This window comes from Helicoverpa armigera, chromosome 19, assembly GCF_030705265.1.
Source record: "Helicoverpa armigera isolate CAAS_96S chromosome 19, ASM3070526v1, whole genome shotgun sequence".
NCBI classification, from domain to species: domain Eukaryota; kingdom Metazoa; phylum Arthropoda; class Insecta; order Lepidoptera; family Noctuidae; genus Helicoverpa; species Helicoverpa armigera.
The window spans coordinates 1010094-1032633 of NC_087138.1; the positions used below are offsets into that span (position 1 = coordinate 1010094).

The following is a 22540-nucleotide window of genomic DNA, read 5'->3' on the forward strand; positions in this document are numbered from 1 at the left end:
TGTATATTATGGGTGACTACAGAAGAAAAACTCAGGGCGTCGCGTCGTGACAATTTTATGTTCTGTAGTCTGTACATAATGAAGAAGATATGGGTTTTTGATTAAAAAAAAACTTTGTTAAAATGACAGCAAACCTTTTGGTTCCATCCCACACAAATAAGGAAAGGAACAGTCAGGAGTAGAAGACAAAGTGGTCCAAGCTGGTCTAACAATGTTAGAACAATACCATTAAACACATGACTTACGTCCACATAAAGATAATACCAGGGTTTTGCTTTAAGCAACTTCCAGTTTGGGTTGTACGGTCTCTTCCTTTGCATCCATCTCCTGACCTTCGCACGAATTCAAAAACATTATGAATATGATTTCGGAAGACCTATCCCCTTTTTGGAAGCTGCAAAAATATGTATACATTTAGAAAAAAAAATACGTATTTGTGACGAAATTATGTTAGAAAATTTAGTGTCTTCATCATCATCTTCCGAGCCTTATCCCAACTATGTTGGGGTTGGGTTCCAGTCTAACCGGATCTTGAGTGTCTTGATTGTACAAAAATGTATACATTTTTTTGCAGCTGACTACAAAATCCTTGGGTTGCAATTCTTACTATGTTGACCTCCAATTCACGAGAGAAGCCTACTTTTTTAATACCAAAGTGGATAAATTCCCTTTTAGATTTTTTTATGAATATAGTATGCTATGTTTTAAATAGAATTAATAATTGTTGCATAGCTACATCCTCACCTCATAGGCTTTCTTTCCTTCTTCGCTGTGTTCCTCTTCATGCTCTGAATGATGTTCCCTGCCGCCGCCTGCGAACGCATAGTAAATACAAATTAATAACTAGCCGTTTTCCCGCGGTTTCACGCGCGTCCCGTGGGAACTACTGTCCTTGCCGGGGTAAAATATAACCTATGGCACTCAGGAACATTATAGCTGTCTATCAGTGAAAGAATTTTGGAAATCCGAACAGCGGTTCCAAAGATAATATTAGTAAAGATGACAACCAGTCTAATTTTACCAGTTAAAAACCAGTTTAATTCACGGCGGTCGAATTCCAATATTTCACGATAGTGAGGACTCTTGAGAACCTTGAGATAACAGCATTAGGACTAACCGTAGTAGTAATAAAGACTACGGTCCAAAATGTGATTAAATATTGAAATGCTGTATTGTTAAATATACATTAAATTCATATCTTGAAATTGTCTGATTACATTAGCCATTTGCCCAATAGGTAATCAAAAATGGCCATAACAAAGACCAATTGAAGGAGACGAACGTTTCTAAACGACTTAGAAAATAAGAAAGTTTTTCATCCATAACACCGCTTCCACTATAGCAACAAAACATGCTACATTAATATTGAGTTTCACAAAATGCTATGTTTTAATCAACTAAAAACTAATTTGTTTGACTATAAACACGACATATGAGATCATTGGAAAAGATTTACTTGCAAAGAAGCAGTAAAATCTGCATACTAAGGTAATCAGTAGACATCAATCTTTTATGTATATGAATTGCTAGACTTGATAGAAACTTTATCGGATGGAAAATACGTAAGAATTTAGTTGAGGGATCTAGAAACGAAAAGCAAGCTAAGAATAGCATGGATTTTTAGTTATAAGGTCATCTATATTTTTATGGTAAAATTGCATAAAATGATAATAATTTTGTCCGAATCTTCATCATTCAGATAGAAATAGAAAGCTAAGAAAACATTGTCATTTATCTTTTTTTATTACAAATGTATCTATAGTTGCTCTAATGTATAAAATAAGTAACATTTGATCAATTCCGCATGAAGTTGCTCCCTAGCTATCATTTGTACATAAATATTTTCACAGTCAGTACACAGGTAGTCAGAAGCCAGAAAACCAGAAAGTCAAACAACCAGCCTTGTCAAGGGGTATTGTGTGCCCGGTTAATGGAATGAGGAGGTCAGATAGGCAGTCACTTCACATTAAACACTGCATGTGAGTCTGTACGACACTCCTTCCTCCGTAACTGATACCAAGTGAAAAGGTTCTAACCTTTTGCTAATTTGATCTTGTCATATCGTTTATTGAATTCCATAACGTACATTAGGTGGAAAATATATAATTATAGTCACAAAGATGGACCCTGACGGGCACAGCAAAATAATTAGAAGAGAGGATGGGCACAATATTGGGAAGAGGAAGACCAAAAAAACGATGGATGGATTGTGTGAAAGTCGATATTGATATAGAAAGAATGTTACTTGCCAGATAGAATGTTACTTGCCAGACGACAGATAGAACAGTATGGAAGGAGAAAACATGCTGCGCAAACCCCAAATAAAATTGGGATAAGGGCAGGAGGATGATGATGAATATTAAATACATCCTTTTACACACAGGCATGGAGTTTTAAAAACGTCCTTGAAAGAACCACGTCGACAAGAAAATACATGATAAAATAAAGGCACAAAGCAACCATGTGAATACAACTTCTATTCATACGCAGATCTAAAAATATCACACGTTCAAGAAGCCTTAAGTAAAGTGACAGATATATGAATGTTCACTATATTTAACGTAGGACACGCAAAGAGATGCGTAGGAATGTTTCTAACAAATTCCTTGTACCGAAATCATCCCTACTAATATTATAAATGCGAAAGTTACTCTGTCTGTCTGTCACGCTTTCACGTCTAAACCACTTAACTGATTTTAATGAAATTTAGTACAGAGATAGTGTTGACCTTGAGAAAGAACATAGGATAGTTTTTATCCCGGATTTTTGAAAAATTCTCTTGGAAAAGCGATATAACCGAACTCTACGCGGGCGAAGCCGCGGGCGGAAGCTAGTATGGAAATATAACTTGAGTGGGGCTTGGTGACGTCATTGAACCTTCAGGTTTTTTTGATAAAGAAGTTGAGAGATACAATAAAAATGTTTCTTGGCCGTTTTGTATGTGAGATTTGAAGAGACTGTTGATTTATGAAATGATGTTCAACTGTTACTCCGCTGAACAGTGAAATCAGTACTGTGTTCCTATTTACTTTTGTACTAGTTTTTTAGAACTCCTTCTCGCACATGGTTAAAGAGTAGCCGATATTTTATTCTGATGTAAGTATCAGCTTTATTTCTGTCACTTTCATAAAAATACATTCTGTAGTTTATGTGTGAAAGAGGAACAAACACAGAAGTAAGAAATAGAATGTTGCCTTAGTTTCGGTAAGGAGTTAAAGATCAACTGTGTAAGTACATAATTCAATTTATTTCTCCGAGAAAAATTCTTAAGAAGTTTCACGTGTTTTAGGGATTACCTGTTGCACATATGACATTCAAAGGGTTTTTTATGATTATTTTTCCGACCCAAATATCGACCAATAGAATTGCACCATTCGACGTCACGTGGTACAACCTACATGGTATTATACTGATAATTTTTTTTGAATATTTTCTCTGGTCGTTGCTACGTCAAACTGACAGGTTGTGGCCGACATTTGGGACGGAAAAATAATCCTCGACACGAGCTTCAAAATTATCTGGCATTTCCCTCAGGTTCCTGCAAATAAAGTCGTCAAGTTTTTCAGGAAAAATCACTCGCGCTTCGCGCTCGTTATTTTTTAACCTGAAAAACTTGACTCCTTCATTTGTTTGCAACGAACCTATCGGAAAATACCCGATAATTTTGAAGCTCTTGTGGTATTATAAGTGAATATGTAGTCTAAAACCCGCACACTACAATCTTTTAGTCGGCCGATAGTTTGTTCGGCCTCATAAATCAGTATGGAAATGAATATTAGTACACACATAACAACGATCACGTATTTGGCCGGTATCAGACAGGCTAAAAACTTTGATTCATACACAATTTTCTTAAAAAACAACCATCGGTCGACTGTTTAGTCTACAGTGTGCGGGTTTTATGAATATACATTTTGATTGGTTTTTCAAGGAATGATTGAGCCACCTTATTCATTTGACCGTTTAACAAATTTTACCTAACCCACGATTTATACCGGTTTTTAAACATTAATTCTTCAAAACTTTCAACGCAGACGTGGAATAAGTCGGATAACCGGATATTTTTCAATCCGGGTAACTTTATGACGTGAGAAATAAATTAAACGTACAACGGACAGTCGTCCCGGACAGGGCCACGGCGGCGCAATTCAATTGCGTGACAGTGTCGACTGTCACAGTGTAGGGGTATACAGTAAAATAAGTCTGTACAGGTTTGAAAAGTAAAATGGCATAAAAAAAATATGGAGCTATGAAATTATTATGTACTAGATTCCGCGCGCCGCTTCGCCCGCGTGCTGTTTTGATAAAAACTATGTAACACATACTTTTATCCAAGGTATCACCTATCTATACACCAAATCGGTCCAGCCGTTTTTGCGTGAAAGAATAATAAAACCATATATTCTCACAAACTTTCACATTTATAATATTAGTATACTTAATGTACTATGCAATGAAGCAATACCAAGTCTGAGAAAAGTGTAAAAGTCTACACTAATAAAGGACAGTTTTTTAGAAGTATGTTCGTAAGAAATTAAGTCGAAAGACACAGGACTGTTTCTTTTTAAAGGTTTTGAATAATGTTCCTTTCAACTTAAAATAAATAAGTAGCTTTAATTAATGACCAGAAATGTATCCTTATAGAACCAGTTTTATTTGTACCAATACCTCACGTAATTTATCTCATTTCCCGTACCTACGTTATTCAGGACATCAACATTTGTCTAAGCTAGAACAAATCCAGGCTTTGGGCTACTGATGAGATATTGATCGCACCTTAATTAAAGGTAATACTATAAGCATCTGTTTTACTAGAAGAAATAAGAATAATGTGGTTAGCAATTTAAGACTACAAAAACTCCATTATACTTTGACAAAAATAAGGACATTCTCAATTCGTAAAGAGTGGCAAATTTTTGCAAACAATTGCAAATTGTTGCCAATGGGTCGTCAAAAAGTCACAAAAAATATAGTACACTTTAATGATAAAACAAAGAACCGATTTAAGTGAGAAACATCAATTTCCCTTTTGTAGCAGAATGAAAGAAAGAAAAGAAAAGACGCATACACACTTAAAATTAGACATATACAGAAATAATAATAGAAGGCGAAAATATGCTTCTAAACGAATACCACATAGGTTAATTTTATCTGGATTCAGTAGGTAGGTAGTTCCCTCGGAAAATATAGTGAAATAAATGCATCACAGAATTGTACTACTGTTTTACGGTTAACTATGTAGTTGAGACCAGCATTCATAGAATTGCCAAGTTTTATCTTAAATTGAAATAGTGAAAACTGGCATTTAGTTTTATAATCAACTTTCTTTTTCCTCGACTTTATCTAAGAAGCAAAATTTTATTAAAACGAAAAATTTTTGTTTTGAAAGTGACATGGAAGTTAATATTTTAAAATTGTGGTTTTAATTAAATAACGAATTAAGTAACCTAGTAAGGTGTAGGCATAATTAAATTGTGTATGGGACCCCCGGAGTTTTTCACTCATAACTAATATTCATGTGAATCTTATACAAGGGCATGAATAAAAAATTCAAAATTATTAAAAAATTTATACCTATGTATATTCAGTAAGTATATTTATTTAGCAAATAAGTTTAAGTTTATTTATTACATAAACAGTAAAAAGTAACAAAGAAACATCTTTGTATAATATTGACCATGGTCAGTTTTCGAGACCACAAATAAATTTTATCCACTTTTTTACTATTATGTAATAGTAAATCCCATGACAGGTCGATATGGTGCCTTAAATAAAGCAAATACCATGGATCGTGGCGTCATAACACCATGACGAGCCCACGCCATGCCATCATGGTCAAAGGCCTATTAGGTATACAGGTTGTTGTAAATTCAATAGTTTTCGTTTTTTTCGTATTTTAAACGTTGTTGAGTCTGGTTTTATTTGTTGAGTATTTAGAATAGCAGGAAACTGTATTTTTGTAATCTAAGGGCTCTGAAACGACTGAATTAATTTGAAAAATTCCTTTCACTTTACCGAGTGACAGAGGCTATATTTTATCTCGGTATGGGTAGTTCCCGGCAGAGTGAGACCTTTGACAGAAGCTAGTAAAAAATAAAATATCAATAGTTCCCAAGAATTTCTGTGAAAATTAAATAGTTAAAACAAAAGTTCTACACAACTTGCAGAACTTATCATTTCTTTCGCTTTCAAAGCCGTCACAAGAACCAAACAGCCTGTATACAGCGAAATCCGTAAATCTGTAAAATCAATTGATTTTACCATCATTATTACACTTTCTCTGAACACTTTCGTTTTTCAACGGGATTGTCCATGGTTGATCGCCACGGTACTTGAATATTGTTCTTCAAATTGTTCTTCTTGTTATAACAAATTCTTCTCTTAGTAAAGAGCTGCTGGATTTTTCAAGGAGTTAAGTACCTCAGTTCTGAGCATGGGGTCTTGATTTCGAGTCCCGGGTCGAGCCGAAATTGCTTTGGGAGTTTTAAAAAACCTTTGGTGGTGCTATAGTACCGGACATGTATCGGACAGCACGTAAATGTTGGTCCTGTGCCTGAACTCTCTCCGGTCGTGTCTGATTGCCGTCCCATCGGGCTATGAGAGTGAAGGAATGGGGTGTGCACCTGTGACTGCGCAAATGCTTGTGCATAATATGCTATCCTTAGGTAGGGCTGCCATCCGTCCGGGTTTCCCCGGATTTGTCCTCGTTTGGAGGCCGTCCGGGGGCCGTCCGGGCGGGGTTTCAAGAAGTGTCCGGGGAAAACCCGGACATTTTTCATAGGGCCATCTTAACCTATGGTGCCTGGGTATGCGAATTACCCGGGCGCCTAATAATGCAGAAGTCGAAGTGTCCCAAAACTCCAAAATTTTCGCGCTCGCTTCGCTCGCGGCTTCTTTTCTTAACACATTTTTTTTACGTTTAGCTACTTTAATATTCCAATATTCAAAAAATTTTGCACTCGCTTCGCTTGCGGCTTCTTCACCTTGCGGATTTTTTTATTATACATTTTAGGTGCTCTAGTCACCCAAAACTCAAAAATTTTCGCGCTCGCTGCGCTACATTTGTTTGTGTTTTTCAAATTTTTTTTGTCTAACCTATCAAGAAGGTAACTCCTAGTTTCTATACGAGCTTTCTTAATTATGACCTTCGAAATACATTAAGTCACAATCTTTCAATACTAGGTAGGTACTACATGAGCTAGAGACGGCCCTGACTCTTCATGTAAGGACCTCATTGAATTTAAGTAATATGGTAATGTTTTGTTAAACAAAAAAAATCGGACTCGTCCGGGGAAAAAATGCTATTTACGCCAAATGTCCGGGTTTTTTTAAATATTTGTCCGGGTTTGGCGAAATTCGAAATGGCAGCCCTATCCTTAGGGAGAACATCCGCCGTGTCGCCTACAGTACTTCTGAACACCATTATAATTTAAGCAACAGTTAAACCGACTTAATCAATACAAGCTGTTGATTTGCATCCGTGCCATAGTCAAGGACGTAATTATGCTACTGATTCTCGACCCAAATCAACAAAAAAATTGGTACGTAATTTTTTTTTTTCAGAATTCCTTCAATGTCATCTATCCTTATTTTAAACTTAGCGTATGTGTTACTGGCCTTAAAACCGTGCTGCGCCCTCAAACAAACGCAAACACAAAGCATACGCAACGATCATTCATAAAATTGGGTTACTTCTGAAATACTACGACATTAAAATGACAAAAAAGCAGTGCATATTAGCTATTTCCCGTCTACTGTAATTCCAATCGATTATTTACGTATTTTATGTCCTCCTCCTGAAGTATGCCACAAATGCAAATCAACACCTTGTATAAAAATTATTTACCAGTAAAAAAACTTCGCGCATTACGAGAATTTGAGAGAAACAACAAATGCCAAAGGCATCTAGCAGGCATTCAAGACGGACTAGCGAGAACCCATAACTCATTGAAGCGTTTTCACAATAAGCTCACGGCACGCTTCACAGTATCAGATACATTATTGTAGGGAGCCGTTTACCCCCTTTCCCCCACTAATGTCCGTAAAATGAATATCCCCGAGATTCGTATTGAACATGATTTTTCTATCTCATATTTGTTGTGGCGGAAATCATTTGGAATGTTGACTACTTGAAGGAACTTTTTTTCGAAAAATGCTAGTTGTTTTCTTGGTTTGAGAAAATTGCAATTTTTATTTCAATTTGATTTTAAATTGGTCTAGACAAACCTCAAACAGTGCTCGCACATCATTGGACTTCGCGGTTGCTCAGTTTTTTTTTGCGTGCAAGACACAGTCAAGTAGCACACAGGAAAGTCTGATAGTGTGAAAGCCTTACAGGCTTTTATAAACGCCTTTTTTGTAACAAAGTTTTTTATGGAATTTATTATAGGTATTATCATTATGGTTTTAGGCGTCAAAAGCACAAGAATGCATTATTTCGACAAACATACAAAAATCTTTCCATCTACAAACATGGACTTAAAGAAATCAAAAGAGACATTATGTGACAATAACAATTGAAACAACTACGCTTCAGGTCAATGGCCTTTATGTCAAAGAAATAAAATTACTGAAATCGTGATGATATTCAATCATAATTGCGTAGGATTGTTTATTACACCAATTGTCGACATTCCAGAAACGTGATAGCTCTAAATTATACTTATATCTTTTATAAACGTATTCAGAATAAAATAAAATATGAAACCTAGAAAACGAAGGAACGATAATTAAAAATAATGGCCTTTATTTTGAGAGTGATCGGAATATTTCTGTAATTGCTATAAATCCTCGCCCCAAAGGAACTACGTCCCGCACCCGGGTAAAATAAACATATTAGGTATATCCGTCTCCAGGGTATCAACTATATCTATGAAACTAATCATCTCGATCGTTTTAGCAGTTTTAGCGTAATAGCATAACAAAACTTAGTTTTGCATTTATCTATAGCAGTAATATAAAGAGTAAAACTTTGTTTGTTTGTTTGGAATGGATAAACTCAAAAACTACTGAACCGATAAAAAAAATCACCATTAGAAAGCTACATTATCTGCGAGTAATGTAGTAATAGGCAGTTCCCACGGAACGCGGGTGAAGCCGCGTCAAAACGGGTAGTTTATAATATTCGTAAAAAACGAAATATCACAGGTATTTATGTACCTGTGTGAAGTATTTAAATAATAAGATTTTATATCAGATATCGAAACTTGTAAGAAAAGAAAATTGATAATTCAATCGCAAAAAGTCCGCTATAGTTTGCTGAACACTGATATTTTATTATAGTTCAAAACGGTTCAATGAATTTGTTTGCAATATGGATAGGATTTCATTATTTTCTTGGATTAAAATTGTATTGTAAATACAATGATAGGACCTTTCTTCAGGGTCCCTGCACCTGATTTCAAAATATATGAAATGAAAAAAAAAACTACGAATAAGTGACTTCTCCAAACAATAAAATCTAAAATCAGATCTGATGTCAGTATTGAATTTGAAAAAAACATATTGATTAAAAGGGCTTTTTTTCTAAACGCAAGCCATTAACGGAGATATTTACGCAAACGAAATTATAAAAAAATAAAAACCGGCCAAGTGCGAGTCGGAATCGCGCACGAAGGGTTCCGTACCATTATTTAGAAAATGAGCAAAAATATCACGTTTGTTGTATGGAAGCCCCCAAAATATTTATTATATTTTATTTTTCAGTATTTGTTGTTATAGGGGCAACAGAAATACATCATCTGTGAAAATTTCAACTCTCTAACTATCACGGTTCATAAGATACAGCCTGTTGACAAACGGACGGACGGACGAAGGAGCGAAAACAATCGGGTCCCGTTTTACCCTTTGGGTACGGAATCCTAAAAATATTTTTTGATAGAGCTTTCAAACAAAGCTTGTCGAATTTTAAAATGACGGAGATATTTACGCACAATAAAAATTACAAAAAAAAAATACATAAATACTGTAGTTGAGAAATCCTCTCCTTTTTCAAAATCATACGTTTCAAAATTCATCATCCTCCGAGCCTTTTTCCCAAACTATGTTGGGGTCGGCTTCCAGTCTAACCGGATGTAGCTGAGTACCAGTGCTTTACAAGGAGCGACTGCCCTGCCTGACCTCCTCAACCCAGTTACCCGGGCAACCCAATACCCCTTGGTTAGACTGGTGTCAGACTTACTGGCTTCTGACTACCCGTAACGACTGTCAAGGATGTTCAATGACAGCCGGGACCTACAGTTTAACGTGCCATCCGAAACACAGTCATTGTGTCTAAGATATACTTAGAAAGTACATACAAACTTAGAAAAGTTGCATTGGTACTTGCCTGACCTGGAATCGAACCCGCGCCCTCATGCTCGAGAGGTTGGTTCTTTGCCCACTAGGCCACCACGACTCTCATACGTTTCAAAATTACGTATAATATAACTACAGAGTTATACTTACCTATATAAAATCAGCTATGTTTTCATACAAACTTATTACACTCCATTACATGGCATTATTATAAACATCTCCTATTATTACGGCTTATTGAAAACCGTCATTACGTTGCCATGGCAACCGGACTAACATGCTATTATTCGGAAAAGGGTGACAGGTGAAAAAGATCTTTGTAGAATGATATAGGTAGCTTACTATTGGGAAAAAGTTATTGAATATTATTTTGAATGAAAAGTTATAGAAAAACTAGCTGTTTCAATTGGTTTCACTTGAGAGATGGGTGGGGTATGTTATTGTCAAGTTTAATCAAAATCAATATATTAGTTTGAGCGTGACAGAGTTACAAACTGACTTATCCACTTAAATCCTTACAAAAATTGACATCTGATAACAACATAGTAAAAAAAAATCTTATTTGTTTGTTTTTTCCAAAAAAGGCTCCGAAACGACTGAAACGATTTAACAAATGATTTCACTGTCAAAAACCTAGACTATTTCTGAGTAACAGGCTATATTTTATAGAGGAGAAGTTTCCCTGGGACGCGGATGAAACTGCGGAAAAATAGCTGGTTCTGTAATAAGTATCGAGTTTCAGCATACAGTAGTGACAAACATACTGACATACATCTACACAAACACTCTCATTTATATTATCAGTAGAACAACATTTTGAAAAGTTCGTATCCGGGATCGAACACCTTACAAACTGCGGTTTAACTCAATTTACTCAGTAAAATCAACATCATAATTCCTTCCTACATTTCTCTAAGGTTGCGGTACCGAAATCAATTGGTTTTGTCACCAACCTAACGGAAACATTGTGGTTGCGCGCGCGCAGATACCGTGACGAATTGCGTAAGTAAAACAACTGTGGGTGCTAAACTAATCAATATGATGATTGATTTAGCTTATTTTTTATTTTATTTTACGAAGATATATTTAGCATCATGTTTCTTGTATCAAGTTCAAAAACAAAAAATAAAACAATTCAATTGGTAAACGAAGGATTTATGCGCGAAATATAAAATACAAATATCTGACCGAACTGAGAACCTCTGTTTTGGGAACTCGGTTAAAACGTAACTCATCATCTGCTTATGGTTTTCCAACTATATTGGGGTTTGCTACCAGCCTAACCGTACGCAGCGGACTGTCAGCCTTTTATATCCTCAACCCAGTTACCTTTGCAGTAAGATGCGGTTGGTAAAGACTGCCAAAGATGTTCAAATGACACCCAGAATCCACAATTTTAGTGCGTTTCGAAACAAGAAGTTCCAAAGCTCGTTAAGCATAAATGGTCACCCATCCAAGAACCTATAGCACAAAGCGTTGCTTAACTTTTGATCGATAGATCCGTGCGGCTGTTAAGCCACGGTAATCTTCTAAATAAACAATTTTCTTTAATACTTTAAGTACTTTATCCGCCTCTATGAAGTTCACCACGAGTTACGGAAAAAACCATGGATTTGAAATAATAGCAAAATATTTTTACCAAGAAAACTTTGTTTTGTTTTACTGTATGGTTTACTTATTTGTTTTGACTCCATTTGCTTATCCCCTCACTCTATGAGAGTGCTTTCAGAACAGTTTTCACGAACACTTCCTTATTCCTTGTATTTATGTACAAATATATCGGATACCAGTATATATACTTCCGCCTATTTCAATCATTTACTTATCTTACAACCTTACCTAAATTAGGTGTTATACTAAATCTACATTAATATTGTGAAGCTGATCTCAGGAACTACAGAAATTAAACAAACAAAGGCTACAGGCTAATCTTTATCCGTGTGTGCGGAGTCCATGGGACACTAGCATTTCATATCCCACATTATACTTCTTCTTCTTATCGAGTTAGCTGCAGGTTTAATCACCTAGCAAGCCCTGGTGTCAAAGTTTCTCAAATCCGCCTAGCGGCGTCTGACGTGGAATTGTAACAACGACTGCTACTGGGTGGCATTCTGGGACGCCGGCGACACGTGCTCTCTCAGGCACGGGGGTGTAACACCGACAATTTCCAAACTCCCGGCTACTTTGTGAAAGTTTTTAAAATCCATAAAGCGATTTCGTGCCGTCCCGGGAGTCGAACCCTGGACCTCGTGCATATCAGTCGAGCACATCATACTGTTTGTACCTATGTTAGTTTACTCTTTCAAGCAAAATCTAAGGAAAGGATTTCTATGATACGTACTTTACAATAAAATTGCTTATACTTTTTATCTGGGCGCGTAAGCAGTTCCCTCGCCACGTCACGCGGGTGAAACCGCTGGCGAAAGCTATTTATAATTACAAATTGCAACCCAACTGCATTTGGTACCCGCTACAATATAATACAGCTTCACTGGAAGTTATTGTGACCCCAGTTGGGTAATTAATTTTCTAAACTGGTTACAAGTTGTGCCCATTTCAAAAACCTGAACTTAACGATCTAATATGTTCAGTAGTTTCATTTTCTATCACGGCTTATGTTTTAATGTTTTTTTTTTCAAAAATGACATTCTCATATAACAATGATTTTAATAAAGTCTTCTTCCTCCTGCACAATTCCTTCTTATTCATGTCATCTGTCGACAGTCCACGTACCTTTTTTAGATTTTCCCCTCCTACTCCACTCGTCCATATTAAGTAATACTTAACACTCTTTCGACTATTAACTTTGCTGTCTGCTAAGCTGCTACTTTGTTCAGACCGTTTTATAATAAAGAGACTATCGTGGCATGTGATTCATCCCTGAATAATCCAAAAGTACCAATACTTACTTCATAATAATATTCAAAAAAATGTTCCGTGACCTATTAAAACGGGTTGTTTATTATTTATTAATACACAAACCCTTCCGTGGGTAAAGCTATTTGATGAGGATTACGCGAGAAAACGTTAATAATTTATCTTCAAAGGCTTAATGGAAATCTTTCAAAAGTACCGCTTGAAGTGTTTTCGTAAGTCGGCCATCTTTTTTTTCTCACAATTTGTTTCAGTTGTGATCAAAATCTAGGCTCGATGTGATGTGTACGTATAGTTGCCGACACGGATATTGAGCTCTCGGCGGAGGAGTGGGGATCGCTTTGCGCACCGTACACATAAGGCAAAAAACCATTAAATCGCTTCGCGCAGGTGAAGGTCAGGGCTCAATATCCATGCCGATAACTATAAATACAATTTCAATATTTTTAATCATGCATACATACATACAAACACAACTTTCTAAGGGTATTAAATCCACCATACTTTTATTTTCTCAAACAAAAAATAACTAGCTGTTTTCATTCGGTTTCACCCACGAGCCGTGGGAACTATTGCCAGTATCGGGATAAAATATAATCTATGTTTCTCAGGAAGAGCGTAACTTTCCAACAGTGAAAGCATTTTTAAAAACGATTCAGTCGTTTATGAGTCTTTAGTGTGCAAATCAGCATATCAACCACGTAATTATCAAGTACCAATGCAACTTTTCTAGTTTGTGTTTTTTTCTAGTTTGTATGTAGGTACTTTCTAAGTAACCTGAGACACCAATGGCTGATAAAAAAGTGAAGGAAAACATCAACAGCAAGCGTGGTGATTAATGCTCAATCCTTCTCCGTGTGAGAGGAGGCCTGTGCCCAGCAGTGGGACGATAAAAAGGCTGTAATAGTTACAGTTACAACAGTAATTATCAAACAGTAATAGTAATTCAATAAATGCACCTGCAATCACAAACTGCATCAACATTTTTACTGCAGTCCACCTGCAACAGTTTACAAATCGATGTAGACATTGTGTCTCAACACGAAACATCGATAAAATTCGTTATACCGATTAGTTCTACGTCATTCGTTTATCGATAGCATTAAAATCAATCAGTCAATATTGCATCGATAGTTTTGCAAGAGCAGTGGCAATGTATTGGCGACATCCCTAGTTAATTTGAAGATTACAGCAACTTTTTTGCGTAGTTAGTTTAATAATGCGACTGCTGTGCACAGGGTATCGGGGTTCGATTCCCAGGTCAGGCCCCAATCGATCTGTAGGTTGTAAAAAATTTCGGAAGCTAGGTGTCTAGAAGGTGTGAGATACACTAGTGCATCGGAGTACACGTTAATGTCGGTCCTGCTTGTGATCTCTCTCCGGTCGTGTCAGATTACCATCCCATCGGGCTATGATAGCGAAGGAATAGAGAGTGTGCGCTTAACATAGTCACAGTACTCACAGTTACTTTCGCATTTATAATATTTGTAAAAAATATTTTTAGTCAACAATTTTTTATTATTTTTTAAATTAATTTTGTTATTCCAACAAGATATTACATTGTGATTCAAATTAAATCTTCACTGATCGTCGCTTTTTTGTACAGAATTTAGCCTTGAACTCTATGTGCTGCCTGACTAACTGTAAATTAAAATCTGTAATGTTTTCTAAATCTATTTGGCTTAAGCAAGCATCGTGAAATTAACTTTCTTGAATTTGAATATTTTCGCGGCCTAGTGGCTAAAGCGCCTGCCTCTCGAATGTGAGGTCACGGTTTTGATTCCTGACAATGCAAGTAGCAATGACACTTCTTTATTTTTTTGTATATCATCTTATATATCAATTACTGAAAAGCACGATAAATTGCTGGGACCTGGCTGTCAATAATTAGAACATTGTCTCAACAGTCTCGTCACTGTTACTTAGAAGTCAAAAAGTCTGACAACCAGTCTTACCAATGGGTACCAGATTGCTTAGGTAACTGGATTACGCAGGTCAGTAGCTCCATATAAAACACTAGTACTCATTTTCATACGGTTAGACTGGAAGCCGACCAGAAAAGGCAGATGATGATGCACTATAAATGCATTTCTTGGGGAAGTTAACTATCACCTACTTTTTAACACTGCAATATCAAACCATTTCCTCTTATATAAGGCATCTTAATTTCACAGTTAGTACAAATGTAACGTTTCCAAATATTTAATTTGATCTCCATTGTTAACCGTAGATAACTTAGTGTTAGAATTTAAAAGTAAAAAAGTTATCGTCACGAACAAAATCACGTTTGAAAGAAACTGTGAAATTACTATTTTATATGGTTGTCACAGTTCCAAAATAAATCAGGTGAAATAGGATTTGAAATACTGAAGTGTTTGTCTTATTTTGAAATACCGTGGCGACATACCAGCCGTTTTTTCTCGATGGGAAATCATCAAATGACCATTCTCGCTGTGGTTACAGCGTGAAGAAGTGTCAGACTTTTACTGACTAAAACCCACCATGTTCGTTCTTAACGGCCTCTTTTCAAAAAGTAACACTTAATGTTTTCATTATTGCATTTTTCTCTGGTCAGTATAATTTAAACAATGAGATTTCAAACAAATAAATTGCTCAAACACTAACCTAAAAAAATAACTCGTAATTATTATAAAACAAACAGAAATACGCGAAATACTATTGCAATATTAAACAGCGTTACAAAAGAAAAATATTTAATATTGTACGCTATGAAATAACTGGTCACACCAAATTGATTGTAATACAATTGTACAATTTATTAGATTTGTTGTTTATGCGTAATAATTTGCTTTTGTTTATTTTCAGAGTGACCTGAAAAACGTACGGTTCAGGGAAATAATGTTGCATTGTATTATAATGTTAATTGTAATTTGATTTAGGTAATGAATAAATATTTCGTCTATGTTTATGACGACTCTGTTTTATACTAGCTTTTTATGTAGTGGCCGAAATGTGCGTTTTTTTTACAACTTCATAGGTCTTGGGACCGTAGAAATATTGAATTTTCCACTCGATACGTGTTCGCACTTATGTAGGTATGTTGAAAAAATTTTTATGAAGCCTTCACTTCAGTTAGTTCTATATTTATAATAATGTTTTAGCGAATGTAGCATAATATTAATACAATAACTATCAAAGCAAACACTAACGATACCTAAATTCAAAAGCATGCATTTATCAGATCTGATATCCGAAATGATTAGCAATTTCATAATGAATCACATTCATCAGTTACTTTGGTCATAGTGCATCCTTAATAAATTTTCAGGTATTTGGCTGATATCTGACCGTCTGTAAACTTTGATTGAATTCACGATTTTCTTTAAAAAATATTTTTTCGAACCATCGGGCCTCAGTTGCAGTGTGGCTAATGTAAGTACATAATTAGTTAACAAAATGCATTTACAATTTATTCCTATTGCACAAAATGCATCAAGCAATTTTAAGGCTTTTTTGTATATATTTTGATGGTGGTAGGTAATTTTTTTGTAAATAAGTTGCAAATAAAAAAATCTGATTCCGGAGAATACATTTTACGTGTAACGAGTTTATTTTGTCAGAAAATGCAATAAAACGGTCCAGTAGGTAGTGAATATTACAAGCACAGTGGGTCGAATCCTGCGAGAATATAGAAATAATACAAAAAAAAAAAACATAAAAATATAATGCATTGCATGCATGTTTTAAACTTTAAACTTTTTTACCTACGATTTATATTTAAAAAAATCATCATTGCAGAGATTGATTTTGAAAGATTATAAATAAACATCATCCTCCTAGCCTTTTTCCAAACTATATTGGGGTCGGCTTCCAGTCTAACCGGAAGCAGCTGAGTACCAGTGCTTTACAAGGAGTGACTATCTGACCTCCTCAACCCAGTTACCCGGGCAACCCAATACCCCTTAGTTAGACTGTTGTGGTCACTGAAGATTATAAATAAACAACAGTTAAATAATTGGTTTCAATATTATTTCTATTGCTGCAAACAATAAAACTGATCTATTGAACTATGTGTAACTTTACGCTACGTTGATCTTTGTGTAATTAAATAAAGTTAATAGAATTATACGCACCTCTCAACCTTTTAGTAACTAGAATAGTATTTTACTGGTTTTCAATAGAAATATTACCTAACTTACTAAACTGATAAATAGTTAGCTAGGAGTGCTCTTGAAAACATTGTTGCACAAATATTCTAATTATTTCCATTGGAGTTTTGTAAAATCTTATCTAGAACTAAATTGGGATTTTTTTCTACGGTGTTCCACAGAGTATGCGCGAGTTTAACTTACTTTTGTCCAGTTATATATAGAGAAATAACAGAATTATTGCACGCATACTTATCAAGAGCCCAACATGCTATTTAAGATAATATTTTCCAGTAACGATATCGAACCCATGGTAAGTTGTTTAGCAGTTTAAAGTCCGTTCGCTACATACTAACACCAGGTACTTCGGGTTCAAACAGTAAATAAACAATTAAAATCTAAATTTTTTTATTATAAAACTCAAAGTTTTTTTTTTATTTCAAATAGGCCTGAGAAAGCTCTTTCAACATGTCAAATAGTTGCATTATGGGATGGATGGGTGGGACTCATTTCGAATCTTCGTTCTCAGTCCAAATTCAGTTCAAGATGTGATTTATTCTTATATTCTCCTCAGTTACGTAAGACTAATATAGGTAAAAGAAAGATAAAAAGTAGGTGTATTATTAACACTTTTGCCTAATCATTCAGGAAATGCAAGCATAACGTTATGTTACACTTTTGTAAGAAAAATCTAGATCAGTTATTTTGTAACCATTTTGTTACCGTTTTGTTACTCAACGCCTGAATAAGAAAGTATATTGGTTGTTTTCATAACTTTGTGTCACTACTTAGGTACAGATGTATTTGGTTTGTGGAGTTGGTATGGTACTCAAAATACTAAAACGATGTTAATTATTTGCGTGTTATATAAGTGTTTTTAGAATGGAAACCCGTATAAATTTTAACATTTGAATTATGTGGTTAAGTACCTGTCTATTGTCCTGTAATGCAAGTAAAAATTAAATCGTACCTTATTTATATTGTTGCCTAACGCCATTATGTAAATATATTAAAAACGCCTATTGGTATTTCTTACGAGGAAAACTCATTGCGTTTTTTTTATAATTCTCTTCACATATCAATGGAACAAAACAGGCAATTTGCAAAAAAAAAAGAAAAAGAAACGTCACTCATCTATTCAGAGCTATCAATAATATCTATCAGATTAGCGTAGAAAAACAGATAAATGACTTTGAGGAAAAAGAAGCCTCATTATTTACCAAACATGTAACTTATTTTTCATCAATAAAAGTCGGATAACTATCAAAATGCTGTATCTCACCGCGCCCCTCACTGAAACCAAAACCTTGTCAAAGAAATTAGGGTATTTGTAACTATTATATTGACTTCGTTCACCTAAAAATCCACTATTTCATTTACTATAGATCTTATTTTCATGGCAGTAGAGTACAGACTTTCCTAGAGTTGATTTTGACAGGTGTAAAAATAAATTTGTAAAACACGTGAGTGGTCCATTGCTTTGGTACAGAACTTTGAGAAAAGGTAAAATATATCCGTATTTTTTTCCGTATTACAATTTCGTAGATGTAAATTGGATGAAAGGTCGAAATAAACGTAAAGTTTTACGCCCCACTTTTTCCGACATCGCGCCAATTTGGCCCACTATGCGTATTGCAATTTCATATTATTTTATAGGTGAATTAAGGTTTTTTGGGGAATTTGCATCATAGTTGTGGCATGAATATTTTTATTGGCTTCAAAAGCAACATTTTCCCTGCAATTTTTAAAAAATAATTTTAAACATGGAATTATATTTTTTCCTTGGAACATAGAATTATTATTTGGTTAATTTGTAAGCAACATTTTACTGGCATGATGCAGTCGCTTCTATACCAATATATGTAATAAGGAGGTATCATTTTCGTGTTTGTTTGTTTCTTTGTATCCTAAAGTCTCTAAAACTACTGAATGATGGAAAAATCTTTCGCTGTTAGTTAGCTACACTATTCCCTAGTAATATAGGCTATATTATATCCTGGTTCGGGCGGTAGTTCCTACGGGACGCGAGTGAAGCAAATGCTTTACAATATGTCTTTCTAGTCGGACATACGAAAATAAGATGCGAAGAGATACAATCAAACTAGATTGAAATGTACTCTGTAAACAAGAACCATTCTTAAACACATTGTTTAAAACGAAAGAAGAAAAACACTGCAGGGAAACCCGAGACAGATATCAAAGTATTATGGGAAAACGGCATCATTATGAAACAATATTATTATGTTCAAATAGTTACGAAAAAATGTGGGAAAAGGTCGGAAAATGCCGGAAAATATGGGAAAATAATAGGCAAAAGGGGATATTGCGTGCCTACGCATATGACGTATTAGGAGTTAATAATAGCTCGGCTTTCCCCGCGGTTATACTCGTCGAACGAAGGAAACTTCCCGTACCCAGATAAAAAATTAACAGTTCACAAAACTAAAAAACATAATAACGTTTGTCATAGATCGTCACCAGAACTCAGAGCGCGTGCAAAATTTGTTCCTAATCGAAGACCGGGAAGTGAGTCACGTTAAGATTCCAAGATTTTCTTACATACATAGTAATAAGTGAAGTTAATATAAGCGTGTTAATAAGGCTATAATATACTCTCAGGCTTCAGACTATTATATGTACTAGGAACAGACGTTTTGTCGTGAATGCAAGACAGACCGAGTTACTTTCACTTTTATATTGTTACTCTTTTCTTCCTTGAGTATTTTTATTTATACCTATTTTAGTGAGATACGTCCAAATCAATTGCGAGTACATTTTAAAGACATACACATTACCAAAATAAATAATATAGTGAATTGGCTTCACTGAAAGTGTATGTCTGTTATCTTTGTCGGAAGTGTACCCCAACAAATTCAAGTTAGGGTCTAAGTAAATTAGGATATCATCCCTTCACTAAATGATACCGTCATTAGACCTATATGACCTTTCTATTATTAGTTATCAGACACAAGACTTACCTACAGATAGGCTGAATAGTCGACAAACTTTCATCATCACAGTAGAGGATTTGAGAAACAAAAATAGTAGGACGTAGGTTAGATACGTAATTTTTTTGAAAAACAAGCTTGTTTTTTTAGTTCTACATCAATTTCAAACATATACCAATAGTTAAATGATAAGAAAACGAATGTTGAATATTGCTAGCGCTCTAAATAATCATAATTTTACTCGAAATCCCTGCTAGTTTAAGACGCGTTCCGAAGACGATTTCCGTAATACAAATCCCATAAAAAAAAATCCAAATATCACTTACCCTTCTCCCGATGGTAATCCTCTTCCTTCTGCTCAGATTCCTTGTGATGATCCGATGGCGCCGGTACAGCATCAGTCACAGCATCAGTGTTCGTTGAATCAACGTCACTGGCTGTAGGTCCAGTCTCCACGGTCGTGTCAACCAGGATCGAGTCTGACCCGGTCGTGTCAGAACCAGTAGTGTCCGAGGTATCACCAGGAGTCGTAGCTATGACTTTACTGTCTTCAGATTGTTTACCAGCTTTATTTGGCTTGCCCTTACGTTTCTTGTTTTTCCGCTTTTTAGGGAAGAAGAGCGTTGGTTCGCCGTCTTTACCTTCATTGTCGTCTGGGACTAATGATATTCTCTCATTGCCTTCTACTAAGGAAGGATTCGTGGTATACTTAGCTGAGAATCTCTCTATCTTGTTTGGCTGATATTTGACAGTTGTGGTCTCGTCTTCATCATACACCATGTAAAGCTGAGGGTTTTTGAATACAGACAGTTTGCCTGGTTCGAGTTTCTTCTCTTTGTGTTTGTTTGTTCGTTTTGGTATTTGTGTCGTGGTTGGTTTCGTTCTTTCGGGGCTGACTTTGTACTTCTCATCGTTAGAAGTTTCCTTATCGTCATATTCTTCATAATCGGGATACTTTTTTCTTAGTTTTGATCTATCGTCATACTTGTCAGTTTCGGCTAGTGAAAGTTGAGCTTGAATCTTTTCCCTTTCTCGTTCTTCTTTATATATTTCCTCTTCTTTAACTTTTTCAGATATCGCAACTTGCTCTTTAGCATGACGTGCTTTTAGTTCATCAACACTGTCCAAAATGCTTGCTTTTTTAGCTTCGCTATCACTTTGGTCTTCCTCTGGGATCGGTTCAGGTTTTTTATTTTCTGTATTATTATCTTCATAATCATTATCCTCCTCATAGTTCCTAGGTTTCTTTTTGCTACTTAACTTAGAATCTTCAGCGACTATTTCTTTTAAATCAGGAACATTGTTCTCTTCTTTAGTTTTCAAATCTTCTGTGTCTTTTAGTTTCGCTTTCTTTAGCGCATCTACAACAGGATTGCTTGGTCTTTTCTTAGTGATAATACTCACAACACCATCTATATCAGATATTTCAGTGTGATTAACTGGTTGAGGATCGGCCGAGGGTACTGGCCTGTTTGTGTCAGACCAGTCCTTCTTTTCGTAATAGTCTTCACCATCACTCTCACCTTGACCTTTTTCGTAGTAATCGTCGCCTTCAGGTTCAGCTACAGCTCTCAGTATAAAGTTGACCGGTGGTGCTAACCGCTTCTTAGGCTTACGGCTAACTTGTACAAATTCTCCTAATTCCTCACCGTGTTTGTTTTTAAAGGGCACCCAGTCCGGGAACAGATCACCTAAGTTCGCTTCACGTTTGGTCACATTTTGTTCACTCACAGTTCCTATACTTAGTGCGTTGGTACTAATGATAAGTGTGATTAGTGTTAGCTGTGTTGCTATCATTTTCCCGTGTCTACTGAAGCATAACTCTATTGAATCACTGCCCCGAGGTGATTGTTCGGCGGCTGCGCGCGATCAACTGTTTGTGTCAGTTAAAACTACTATTATTTATATTGTTTGAAAAACGATTCTCCTCGCTACCGATAACTATAGCCACTGGAGAATTGTATGGATCTGTCGCAGATTTTTTTGATCTTGTAGATGCAAATCTGAATGAGTCGTCGGAATGGCATGATAGAGTACAATACTATGGACACTACTATTATTGTTATAATAGTTATTTTTTTATTGATACTCGTGTAATTAAAAATGCCACTGTAGCATATTATCATATCAAATAACCACGTGCTACGCTATAGAAAGTTACTTTACTGAATGTTTTCAACTTGTAAGAACAATATTATTTTGTTTTGTGTACACTTTCAGAACTGTTACAGTTACCAAATATTGTATACAATAATTATTTAATCATTTTGTCAGTTCAAACCAATTTTTGGCAGGAAACTTATTACAAAAATA

The 22540-nt window shown here is 35.5% G+C and overlaps 1 protein-coding gene across 2 annotated transcripts in view; it reads right to left on the minus strand.

Moving 5' to 3' along the window:
* The window catches only part of LOC110373515 (glutamic acid-rich protein), a 35666-nt gene extending 13575 nt beyond the window's left edge, over positions 1–22091 (minus strand). Inside the window, exons 1-3 of one of the 2 annotated variants that reach the window (XM_064039590.1) lie at positions 20554–22091; positions 745–812; positions 246–332 (exon numbers count right to left, since the gene is read on the minus strand). In XM_064039590.1, the coding sequence (XP_063895660.1) occupies positions 246–332; positions 745–812; positions 20554–22024 (1626 nt within the window). In that variant the 5' untranslated portion in view covers positions 22025–22091. The remainder of the gene's footprint in view (positions 1–245; positions 333–744; positions 813–20553) is intronic. The other variant, XM_021330811.3, reaches the window with a different exon arrangement.
* Positions 22092–22540: the final 449 nt, after the last annotated feature.